Below are 12969 nucleotides of genomic sequence, written 5' to 3'. Positions count from 1 at the left end.
AGGGCGCAGTAATTCCATCCTTTGAAACAACATCTTACGCGCTTCTTCTGTGACCTATCCAATTGCACCAATCTTGCCATCGAAATCACAGTTCACTTTCATAAGTTTTCTAACACAACTTAAAGTGACCAGAGCTCTACATTTGAGACAAAGCGTGGGCATCAGCTCTTACAATTTCGGAGTCAGCCCTGGCGCAACGAAGATGGACAGCACGCAACTTCTGGCACTTCCAGTGCTCCTGACTTTGTTGCATCGTAAGTTTTTAACGATAATCTCTTTCTATGTACATTCAAAATGAGTTGTGCATTGAAAACGACTTGGTAATGGAATTATATGGATAACTGGTTAACAGCATTATAACGCAATGCAACATCTAAAATTACTTAAGTCACGCAAGGATCACTAAAAGCTCAAAAGCTCCACGTTATTTTGGCAAATTTGGAGTGGGGGGTAATACATTTGCAGGTTCTCATTGTTAATGACTTTTATGAGTTATTGTTAGCTCATGGCAGCTTACAAAAGCAATACATTGTGCAAACCAAACCTGTTGGGTTGGTGTGAAAGCATCAAGAAAGCCATTTATATATTTTCTTTACAACACATCTATAATATTGAACTCTTCTGCTCTTTATAATTAGAGTATGTTTATTCCAAAGATGCTTTTATTTAGGAAATATGAATAACCTGTATTGTATAAGTGTTTATTATAAAAAAAACATTAGCCTGCAATAACATGTGTGTGTTTAAATGAATACACATTCAAAAGAATGCACATTTCTCTCTGATTGTGTTCAAACACGGGTCATGTGAAGAGGGGGCAGTTTGGGTGGGGCAGGGCTCCATGGTCCTTGTGTTTATGTGATCTTCTGACATGCCCTTTGAACTTGAGATGGGGGGACTGACGGAATGTTCTTAGGGCCTGTCCAATCATTCAGATCAGACATGGCTGTTTAATGTTGTCGCTGTCCCCTGCTCGACCCAGCTGATAGTGGGACTCAGAGAGATAGTCATCTACCAGTTATTATGAGATGGATTACAATCAACTTTCTGTCAACTTTGTAGCATATCAACTTAACTTACCAGTGTGACAATTGTCTTGCTTGCTGGGTAGGTATGCGTAATTCACCCATGTTAACAGCTTAGAATATATTATTAATCAAAAAATGGACATACATTGTAATGCAGGACAGTATGTTGAATTTATGTTATTCAATACACTATTACATACAAGACATGGTTTTCATAGGTGTTTAACTGTGTCATTCTTCTGGGATGCCAACATTTGTGGAAAGACTCCAAAACAGGTTTTCAATTAGTTCTACAAATTGAAAGAAAAAATTAATTGCTGCCGTGGTTATCACAGATGAACTGCTATTTATTATGAAAAGCATACAGTGAGTAAACCCACAGCAGAACTGTTCCAATGTGACCATCATAGGACCAGCAGGGCATTGCTAGTTTTACTGGTAACATGGAGGTCAGAGGTTTTCCCTGTGCAGCTTTAGTGACTAAATGATTCTTCATGGTGGTGGATATTATAGGGTGCCGTATGATTTTAACCCTCCCTCAAGGGCCAGCAGTGTGGAGCTTAAATTACCCCGTTAAAAAGGAGCCTTTGTTCCCCCTGCACACACCTCAGTGGACCACGCATAGGCACGTATATATAGACACCAAGACAAACTTACACACCGACACACAGACATTCAGAGATTCATGCACACAAAGACATTTCACACATACCACAGAGATTAAGGACAGGAACCTTAAGTGATAATGGAGAACCTAGTCTTTCTCCCCCATCTCTCTTTCACACACACACACACACACACACACACAGAACTTACTCATTCTTCCTCAGTCTTTATTACTCTGTCCTATTTTTGTTCTTTCTCTTCCCTGCCCTCTGTGTGTGTGTGTGTGTGTTATCACGCCGAGTCTGGGTGCTCTCTGCCTCCTCATAGGCTGTCTCAGGCTCATCCATCACACACATTCCTATATGTGCAAGCCCGTTCCTGGTACGAGTCGGTTAGGATCAGTGTATGTTTACTTGTCACAGAGATGGAGTGTGTGTCGTTCTCATTTGTAACATCACACATTCGTGCAATGAAACTGTATTTTTTTTCAATTGACATGTTCACTCATTATATAATAGGATATATACACAGGTATGTTAGAACATGCTCTGGAATGTACAAATTACTGCTAACCAACCTTCATTTTCTCTCTCTCTCTAACTGTCCTCCACCTTTCCTCAGCTTCACCTACAGCTTCAGTGGCAGTGAGCACCAGCAAGGCAAAGGTGGTGGCCCATGAGAACTCCAGTAAGTAGGAGGATGCGGCTGACCAGCTGTAACATGATCCTCTGTGCCAGAGCCAGAGACGACTCTGTGACCGTTTGATCTCCCCCACCTTATCTCTCTCTCCCAGATGCTGTCCTGTCCTGCGAGTTCAAGACAGAGAAAGACCCCGATCCTCGCATCGAGTGGAAGAAGAACGGGAAGGGAATCACGTTTGTTTATTTTGATGGCAATTTCAGAGGTAGAGGAGGATATTTCACTTTCCTAACTAAAAATTCTCATATCACCCCACCTCACATCACCTCTCCTGTCAAACCTTTTGTCCTTGCCACTGATAAAACTGCCTCCTGGTATATAAGGCATTTTGTCTGTCCTTAGAGCCCTACGCAGGTCGAGCAGATATTGATGGGGCCACGGTGACTCTGCACAGCGTCACCCAGAAGGATTCAGGGGTGTATCGCTGTGAAGTCACTGCTAAGCTGGATCATGTCCCTTTGGGAGAGATCAACGTCACCCTCAATGTACTAGGTGTGTTTTCTGGGGTCTTCTGTTTGTGCCATTTACATTTTTCAAATCTGTGTTTTGGTATCTTGCGATTTTGGTATCTTTCAGTCTTAAAGGTTTTAGTCTTTTCCAAAATAAAAGGCAGTTAGTTTCTGTGTGTTAGTGGTCTAGTGACTGTGTAAGATAAATTACCGTCTTGTCTCAACCTCCTTGATTCAAGAAGACACTTTTATTGGCTAATCAGATTATAAATCCAGTTAGTGAAAGTGTTTAATGTTATCAACCCATAGACCTACTTCAGCCATCTTTAAACAAGGAAGCACTGACACAACACAAAGTTAAAAGAGAAACAGCTCTCTCCCTCACTATGTGTGTGTGTCTGTTTGTGCATACACACTTTCTTGGTGTACAGTACCTCCTCACACCCCATCCTGTGAGGTCCCTGAGACAGTGCGGAGTGGCTCGGCTGTGGAAATGCACTGCAAGGACAAACTGAGTGTCCCTGCCGCCACTTACAGCTGGTACAAAGACAACAAGCCCCTGGCTCCGGGACACACGCCTGACAGCCACTACAGCCTGGACACACACACAGGAACACTGGTGAGATACACTTCAGGCCTGAATGGTTCAGTGCTCAGAAATACGCTGTTTCTGTTGATTTCCACATCAATATGGTTTTGAATAGAATCCTTACAGGTCTGTCACATATACTTGCCCCCTGACACAATTCCTTATAACTGTTTGGGAAGGATGACTTAATGATGTAGGTATGCACTGATTGGATACTCCTTACTTCCTGGTACAGGCAGCTTACTTTTTCTCTTTATTTCATTTGAAGTAAGAAAAGCTGTTTGCAGGTTAATATAACAGTCCAAAAATCGGCCATATGATGAGTTGACAGATGAGGGGACCTAATACTTTATCTCAGTAGTTTCATGTGTACTTCGGTCCTATTTAACAGCATATCACATGTAAACAAATGTCCCCCGGCTCGTAACCACTGGCCTTATAGTGTTGAAATGCTTCATGTCTGCAGTCTCTATTCTGCAACTTCCTTTCCCTTCATTCTTAAGAAGGGAAGATTCTAAAAGATTGATTCTTCTTCCATAAACATTTTTTTTTTTTTTAAATGGGATAAAATAACTTTTCACTGCGTGCAAAAAGTAAATACCCTCCTCTGTTTTGAGCAGAAGTTTAAAGCCGTTGCTAAAGCTGACGCCGGACACTACCGCTGTGAATCCTCCAATGACGTGGGGCCACCCAAGAGCTGTGCAGGACACAACATGAAAGTCAAGGAGTGTAGGTACAGTGGTATGGAGATGACCTGCAGATGGAATTAATGGTAAACTGATGTAGTGATAACCTTCATGCTTTATTGAAGCTTTCCCTGTGCGTGATGAACAGGCAGATGAAGTGTAACACGGTGCTAGCTGAAGTTTGTATGAGTGTTTGTGTGTGTGTGATATACACCAAGATGAATCTCTTTCTCTCCCTGTCTCCCTCTCTCCCTCAGTTGAGCTGAGTCTGCCACTGCTCATCGCTGTGGGAGCAGGGGCGTTCCTCCTGCTCCTCTTGTGCTGTCTGGGGGCGTGTCTCTGCTACAGACGGGGCTGCTGCTGCTGCTGCCGCCGCAGACAGAGTGAGTTCTGTAGTTTGCCCTGCTCGCCCTGGCAGCCTCACACACTGCTCGCCGCATTACCGCAGCCTTACTGACAGCCAGCCTGCCCTCTGATGGGGCCGCTGGAAATGCTAGCGTATGCCGCAGACACACACACACACAAAGGATGTGGTGCTTTTCATCATCTGATCAGCTGGGTTTGGCTGAAGTCAAATCATACTGGAAGGAATCTTTGGAATGAGGTTAGGTAGAATAAGCTGTTCCGATGATACTCTCATCAAAGACAAATGTGGCCATTTGAAGTACAATGGATGTGCATCTAGCAGACACATAACATTCATATTTTTGCATACTCCCATTATACAAACTAAGGTCATACAACAGACCAACTCAGACAGCATAGCTGGTACTCAACTTGAGTGGTAAAATCATTGTAATAGTAATGGAATAGTATTTAAATAGTAATTAAAACACATGGCTCAGAATTTGAACTTGCTGAGGCTATAGTCTGTCTTTTACCATGGGTTACTGTAGGAACACTAATATTAAATAAATTCATAAGATACATATTAGATTAAAACTGCAACCTCAAACATTGGGAAAGGGGATTCATACATTATAATGCTGAATGCCACAGAAATAAATATTAACGCCCTTTCATTGTTTTCTACAGAAGAGCGCAAACAAAAACGGTAAGTAGGCCATCTAGATTTGCGTCTGTTTAATACCACAAATGTAATAGAGCAGTCTTAGGTGAATGCAGTCATGATTGGCTCCAAGCAGATATTCAGAATGTTGTATTGTGTATACTCTTGTAAGACATTAGAACATGTCATTTGGAAGACAGAAATCAACTCATTTTTTTGTTTTGTGGTTGCCTTAGAAACCCCCCCAACTTCAGCCCTCCTATGCAGGATGTGAGTATCTCTTCAGAGACTCTTGTTTTTGCTATAATTTTCCAGATGCATTCATTATAGGTTACTTTACCGCAGTCACATTTAAAATCAGCAAACTGAGCTATTCACTGTAAATGAATTGTTCACAAATAATTGAAACTTTTCTCCACAGCCAAGATTCTACAAACACACCAAGTCCTTCATGCTATAAAGGAATCACTTGCTTGTAGACCTATGCCAACATACAGGAATGCAGAGGTGGAGTTGACCCCATTCTTCTTTTGAATTATCCTGCACTGGGATGGTGGCCTCCAACGAACTGTGTCCAACATATTCCTGAGCTGTACTGTCCACAACGCCCTTCCTGGCCCACGTCTTGATAGCTTCCTGGAGAAGGGCTCGTTTCCTCATCCTCCAGTGTTCAGACTACACTAATGCATGTCAGATCACATGCAGTTCCTCTAAAACCTCCATGTATGTCTTGCCAGGAATCCCCCCCAAATGCACTAGTGTTTTTATACAGGTTTACACATTGTTTTTAACTTGCCAGTTTTGTATGTCAAAACTTTTCTATTAAATCACAATTGGACCTGAAGAGACTTCCCGTCATCCATTACTCATTTGTTTTGTGTGTTTTTCCATTTTATTTATGTTTAAAACTGACTATATAGCCTTTTTATACCAAGAATAAAATCATACAGGAAGTGCTAAATATCTTGTGACCGATGTTAATAAATGTGAATATTTGAAGGAGATTGTCTCCAGACCATGCCAATAGGCTCAAAACTAGACCCAAGTGTGTAAGTCTCACTGAATACATTTCAATGCAATAACAATGTTCAGTACTGCATTTTAAACTGGCGTGAGGCAGACCTATCTGCGGTTTTCAAGAAACATACGTATCATTTTAAATATCACATTTCTCATTTTATTACAATGAACAAGCAGGACACAAAAAAAAATCACGACAGGAATAACTGATGTATAGTACATTTCAAGTGCTAAACATTACGGCTAAGATGGGCGAACAAAATGATTATTGGTTTACCTATGACGCAGCTACAAGCAAACACAGGGCTTAGAATGTGCAACTTATGCGAGATCATTGGAAATCTTACTATGGCTGCAATTTTCCTCGAGTGTACAAACATACCTAGCTAATGTTCATTATAAAACGTCACTAAGTTTTTGCTTTTCAACAAGGACGAGTTTATTGAGCGCTGAAATCCTTGCAACCTCAGTCTTCCCCTCATCCCCGCCCCCTCTTGTTGACCAAAAACTAGCCAGCATGAGGAGTGTAACGGTGTAACGTAGAGGGAGGCTAGCATCCAAGCTACAGGCTACACCCAAAAACCTTTTCGGCCTCAACGTCGCTGGTTATTCGATTTCAAAAGGTATGTACACAGATGTTATGAATTGTACAAGCATAGCATCTTCTACCAAAGGACTTCCGAGCATCGTTTAATGATCCGTGATGCACCTTTACACTTACACAAACTTCCCGCTTTTTTAACGTGGCCCAAACAACTACCAGCTAGCATGCTAAACTCTGATGCACCAGCTTAATTTATGGAAGATATGCTAGCTGCTAGATAGCTGATGCTGGTAAGCAGAATTTGTTAGCTAGCTAGCTAACTTTGGAGTCTGGAATTTCTATCAGGCAAACCAAGATTGTTGGTCGAGCGGAGTTGAGCTGTTCTACTAAAAGGTATATTGATCTTATTTACGTAACCAAAACAGCAAACATGTCGTTAAGTTATAATCGCCGAAGTGTAAATGAAAGTAATCAACTTACTCGACCACAATCATAAACCATATAACGTTACACGTTAGCTTGCTGTAGTTAGCCACTTAGGTTTTACGAAGTTTTCGACGCCGTGAGCCTGTAGTACGTTAGCTTACTGCTGCTAGCTGACAAACAAAATAGTTTTTTACGGCTTAAAACGTTTTACGGCGTACGTTATCTAACAACAAATTGGATAGAATGCGAGTATTTACCACTATTCAATCCACTATTCCATCTGTTTTCACGCAGCATTTTTTCGGAAGTCTTGACAGCACCGTGACTTTGGCCAGGATTTCCGGCTGCTTTTACATTGCCCTTCTGTTGTTTTGTTTCCGTTTCTTCCATTTCCGTTTTAAGTTTCCAGAATCAAAAGTCTTCTAAGAAGTTAACTCGATTAAAGTTACAGCGTTACAGCTACGATTTTGTTGATCGTGAACAATAACTAACAAAAAGGTTTCTTCCAAACATCATCTGCGATCGCGTCGATACGCCTCTCCCTCTTGTGAAATGACGGCGAACAGTTTGATGGCTAGCAAGGTATTTCTGCCCGTACTTAGCCATTAAACTTGCAAGATCAAAACACACCGTTACGATTGCGATGACTGATTATTAGACGTGTCGATATGAAATGCTTGTTTGAGTTCCTCTCAAACGATTAAAGAGTTACCCCTAATTAGGGCCTACACATGGACAAGGCCTCGGTGTTGCGTGATGACTATATGGGCCCACAGGTTACATAGGGTCGATACTGTTCCTATTCACAAATGAATTTCGCTAGTTCCCTGCTTGATGTGAATGTCATTCATGCTTTTATTGCGCTACGGACTAAACATAACTAGCTAAAGTTGATACTGAAATCTAAATGCGTTGACCCATTGTACAACTGCTTGGTATTTTAACCCATTTAAAGTTGTATTTGAATTGTTTAACATGAATTTGCTTTCATTTTAGATTGTCAAAAATAAATTCAAAGGGAGATGTCAAAAAGTGAAACAGAAGAGATGATAGAAATTGAGATTGATGGTCAAGAAAAACAGGATTGTGTGGAGGAGGGGTGAGTGACATTATTCCTCTTAGATATGTGCAAGTACATCTACAGAATGTGTGTTTCAAATAGTCATGACACGATTTGGTAACTAATAAATCTAAAGAATTATGTAGTATCTTGACTGGAAACGTTTGCCATCATTATAACAGTGGCCATTGTATTACCCTATTCTGTCAGGCATGTAAGACAGACTGTCTAAATCACCAATGGGGCACTTAGTGACATCGCAAGCTCAGACAATTTTCAGTTGATGCTCTGTCAGCTTGTCATGATCTAATCTGTAACTGTGTGTGTGTGTGTTTGTGTTTCCAGAGTCGAGGAGCAGACCATCACATCAGCTGAGCTCATCACTCAGGACATTGACATCAATGAGCCTGTCGGGAATCTCAAGAAGCTACTGGAGCCTCGGCTCCAGATCCCACTGGATGGTTATGAGATCTGCCTGCAGGACATTCATGTATGTGACACAACGAGGCGATATGGAAACAAATGGATTTTGCAGTAGTAAATATGCCTGGTTGTGTATGGGTGTAAATCTCTCTCTCTCTCTCTCTTTCTTTCTTTCTTTCTTTCTCTCTCTCTCTCACACACACACACAGCTGTCAGCAGAACACAGCTTGTTCGATCAAGGTGTTAAGACAGATGGCACTGTACAGCTCAGTGTGCAGATCATCTCCAGACCAGGTAACATACATACTCTGGGGGGCAGGGGGGCGGTTACAAAGAGGGCTGTTTTTTTGTTAATTCAATGAAACTTGGTTATCATTAGTAAGTTCAGCCATTTAAAAGTTGAAATTTGTCATATTTGCTTGTATCTAGTTTTTAACATTAAACATTTGTTTAACCACGTTATTGTAGTGGCCTTGTCTATTATATGACTGAGTTGACGTCTGAGCCATCCTTGCGACATCTGTCCACAACTCACAGTTGCTGCTCGTTTATTTTCTCACGACAGTCCAAACAATTGAATCCTGCAGTCATCATACTTCCTCTTATTTACTAAGGGCTCTAACTGAAAACTGAGTGTGTAACCTGAGATCCTCAGGAGGGGTTCCCTGACTCCAAACAAAGCAGTATGGGAAATGTAGTCAATAAAAACAAGGAACAATATTTAAAATCGGGCCCGTTTTCAGTTCTTACACTGGCATACAGGTATTTGAGTGTGGAAATAAGAAAATGCCAAGATGCGTCCTAAATATCTTGTTTTCTTCAGACACATTAGTACGTACTGTCACCAATTGACAGTTCATCTAAAGTTGTGGTTTTGCTCGTTATTTTCTTGTGGTTGTTTTTGGGAAGTGTTGTGCTGACTATTTCCCTTTGTCGATCTCCTCCTCACCCCTCCCACTCCCCTGCAGATGAGATGAAGCTGAACATCCTGGAGATCGTGAAGCCCGTGGAGACGGTGGAGGTGGTGATCGACCCGGATGCGGCAGGCGAGGAGGCCCACCTGATGGAGGACGGTCAGATGATCGCCGTGGAGCGTTCGGCCATCACAGACGACACGTCGGAGCAGGTGACGCGGTGGGCGGCCGCTCTAGAGGGCTACAGGAAGGAGCAGGTCCGCCTCAACATCCCATACGGTAAATGGACTTAATGGCACAGATGCATGTAGGGAATGTTTTGTCCCTGTCTGCTGACCAACATTATTCAAAACTCGAGACAAAGTTGTATTACACCAAGTCACTCATGTTTTAGTGTACCTGTCACAAGTTAACCTGTGCCTGTTTTCACTTGAATAAACATTATAAGTGGAAAATGCATGTGTTTCTACAGTGATATAGTAAACTTATTTAGCAAGTTTGGCATACCTATACAAGCTTTTAAAGAGGTTGTCACACTAGGAGACTCAGATACGCCTATCCACAAGTGTACCTATGGTCAACCTCTTGTATTGACTGATGGCTTTTAGTGGAGGTATTTAAAGCAGACTTTAACGCAGTGCTCTCGTCCCTCAGACCCGGTGCAGTGGACGGCAGACCAGGTGATCCACTGGGCCGTGTGGGTGATGAAGGAGTTCAGCATCGAGGAAATGGAGGTGGGCAGCATTCACATCCCGGGGCGTGACCTCTGCACCTTGAACCAGGACGAGTTCCTGCAGCGTGTTCCCAACGGAGAGATCCTGTGGAGCCATCTCGAACTGCTGCGCAAATGTGAGTGTTACTTGTGTGTGTGTGTGTGTGTGTGTGTGTGTGTGTGTGTGTGTGTGTGTGTGTGTGTGTGTGTGTGTGTGTGTGTGTGTGTTTGTGTGAGCGCCTCCTCAGCTGACAGTAGACTTCTCAATTTCTGTGGTACCTGTATACCTCTGTAACTGTGAACTGAATTTGGTTTTTGTGTTGGTGATAGTAGTTGTCATTGATTAGAATCATTTTAATCTAGGTGTGTGTATGTGTGACAAGCTGTCTTGTAAATGTTACTAATGTATAATAAGTGAGCAGAATATCAGTAGGTCTTTAGTAGGTTTTTCCTCGTGTTGTGTTTAACTGATCAAATATGGATTCCTTCTACAGATGTGTTGGCCAGCCAGGAGCAGGCAGTTCAGGAAGCCACAGTGACTATTGACCAGCGTGGGTTTCACTTTTATGTATAACCTAATAACATATTAATGTGTAATATACATAATAACATAATATTTAACCTAATATAATCTTACCAGTATGTTCATCCATTGTGTCCATTCACCTTAACCTTTGTTCAGTTCAGAGTCTTGTCATCTATAGCAGTAGCTTGTTTTCATTCCGCGTGTTAAGACTCCATTTCCCATGACTTCCTTTTCCAGCGGTCCAGATCATCCCCGCCCCTGTGATGCAGACGCCCACAGCCATTAAGGTGCTGAAACAGAGCAAAGGCCCTCGAACACCACGCATCAGCGGAGAAGAGCGCAGTTCCCCTGGCAACCGCACAGGTACCTGTGGGCCTTTGGCATCCAGAGAGATTTACAAGTATTATCTTAAAGGGATCCAAATGGCATGTCTAAAGGGATATTTCACAACATGGAGGGGATATATGGTTATGCTTGGCTATGACCATTATGTCATGTCTGCAAAGGAGCTATTTGGTTAGACGTAAGCTCTTCTGCATTGAAAAAAAATAATAATATATATATATATATATATATATATATATATATATATATATATATATATATATATATAATAAATGTATGTCTATCTATGTGTGTGTTTGTTTGACTGACTGGTGTTCTCTGGCCATTTGTCAGGTAACAATGGGCAGATTCAGCTGTGGCAGTTCCTGTTGGAGCTGCTGACGGATAAGGACGCCCGGGACTGCATCTCCTGGGTGGGCGAAGAGGGCGAGTTCAAGCTGAACCAGCCCGAGCTAGTGGCCCAGAAGTGGGGCCAGCGCAAGAACAAGCCCACCATGAACTATGAGAAGCTCAGCAGAGCCCTCAGGTCTGTACGTCAGGCTGCAGTCACTGCTCACACACACACACACACACACATACATACACACACACACACACACACACATACAGATACACACACAAACACACACACACACACACACACATACATATATACACACACACACACATACATATACTTACACACATACACACACACACACACACACACACACACACACACACAGACAGACACACAGACAGACATACACATATTCATCGCTTAAAGCACTGCAGTTACCTCGTATTTGCTCTAGCTCATATACCTCTGCAGCTCTGTACAGTGAGCAAAGATCTAAAAACTGCTGGTGTACATGAGCACCACAAATATTCACATTCAGCACTGCCTGCCGGTTTCACTTTGATGTCTGTTGGTGTTCTCTCTTTCTCTCTCAAATGAAATGCTGTGCTGCTGTTGGCGTTATGCAACAGCGCAAGGGCATGAATAATTGAGCTGCACCCAGAGCCACATTATGGAACATGTAATTAATAATTGAACCGCACACCAGTGCTCAGGGCCACAACACGCACATGCGGCAACAGCAGTAGCAGCTGGCACTTGCATCCGTTTCAGCTGGGCTGTGATTTAAGACCTCCCACCTCCTCTGCCTGTTTTAAAGTTTCCGCGTATTTGTCTCGTCTGTCTCCGCTCCTCCTCCTCCTCCTCCTGCTCTGCAGGTACTACTACGACGGCGACATGATCAGCAAGGTGCAGGGCAAGCGTTTCGTCTACAAGTTCGTGTGCGACCTGCGGACGCTGATCGGCTACAGTGCGGCGGAGCTCAACAGCCTGGTCACCGAGTGCGAGCAGAAGAAGCTGTCCCGCGTGCAGCTCCACGGCATCCACCAGCCCCTCACCACGGTAACCCTGGCCACCACCGCTCAGGACAGCTGAGCTTGAGGATGTGGAGCGGCACGCCATCACTCTTGTCTCAGCCAATGAGGAGACGGGGCTGAGGCGAGGGGTGGAGTCAAATGAGAAGATGATGACTGAGGGGGAAAAGGGGTGTTTGTGCAAAAGTTACAAGCAGCTTCTGGAAGGAATGTGCGCGTGTGTGTGTATGTGTGGGTGAGTGTGTGTTTGTGTGGGTGAGTGCTCGACTGTGCCCTCTTTCGGGGTGTGAGTGTGTATGCTTGTGTGAGGGGAAGCATTGATACTCTATACGTGCGCTTATGGGTTTTGTATGCTTGTTCTCTGACTGCAGGCTTGCGTTAGCTGCATTTCCACTGTATATAATCGGTGTTTTTTGATAGCCATGAGGGCAGTGTATTTTGATATTTTCCATTTGTAAAGGATCGATTTCTCTCCCTTTTTCTTTCTTTTTTTTATTATGTTGAGTGTCCGATTCCCTTGAGGTGTGGGCCTTATAGGGTTGGGCCACTAGGGGGCAATAAA

General features: G+C 43.0%; 2 protein-coding genes across 2 annotated transcripts; both read left to right on the top strand.

The window, feature by feature from the left end:
- Positions 1–1996: 1996 nt before the first annotated feature.
- Positions 1997–4514, top strand: jam2b (junctional adhesion molecule 2b; the record flags this gene model as incomplete). Its single annotated transcript, XM_080839663.1, has 7 exons — positions 1997–2015; positions 2256–2321; positions 2428–2538; positions 2676–2825; positions 3214–3401; positions 3992–4100; positions 4315–4514. 7 exons carry the CDS (start codon positions 1997–1999, stop codon positions 4512–4514), a joined length of 843 nt encoding a protein of 280 aa, XP_080695789.1.
- A 2114-nt stretch (positions 4515–6628) lies between these two features.
- Positions 6629–12952, top strand: gabpa (GA binding protein transcription factor subunit alpha). Its single transcript, XM_080838620.1, has 10 exons — positions 6629–6709; positions 8053–8155; positions 8462–8606; positions 8749–8833; positions 9508–9732; positions 10108–10302; positions 10660–10716; positions 10929–11054; positions 11370–11562; positions 12252–12952. The coding sequence occupies exons 2-10, from the start codon at positions 8079–8081 to the stop codon at positions 12466–12468; spliced, it is 1320 nt and encodes a 439-aa protein (XP_080694746.1). The 5' UTR covers positions 6629–6709; positions 8053–8078; the 3' UTR covers positions 12469–12952.
- Positions 12953–12969: the final 17 nt, after the last annotated feature.

The sequence above is a fragment of the Sprattus sprattus genome (assembly GCF_963457725.1).
Source record: "Sprattus sprattus genome assembly, chromosome: 5".
In the NCBI taxonomy this organism is placed as follows: Eukaryota; Metazoa; Chordata; class Actinopteri; order Clupeiformes; family Clupeidae; genus Sprattus; species Sprattus sprattus.
This window is presented reverse-complemented; position numbering and strand designations above follow the sequence as displayed.

Coding starts and splice junctions, on each gene's coding strand:
- gabpa (XM_080838620.1), top strand. CDS start 8,079: ATGTCAAAAAGTGAAACAGAAGAGATGATAGAAATTGAGATTGATGGT. Junction 10,303..10,659: donor TCTCGAACTGCTGCGCAAAT/GTGAGTGTTACT, acceptor TTCCTTCTACAG/ATGTGTTGGCCAGCCAGGAG. Junction 10,717..10,928: donor CACAGTGACTATTGACCAGC/GTGGGTTTCACT, acceptor TTCCTTTTCCAG/CGGTCCAGATCATCCCCGCC.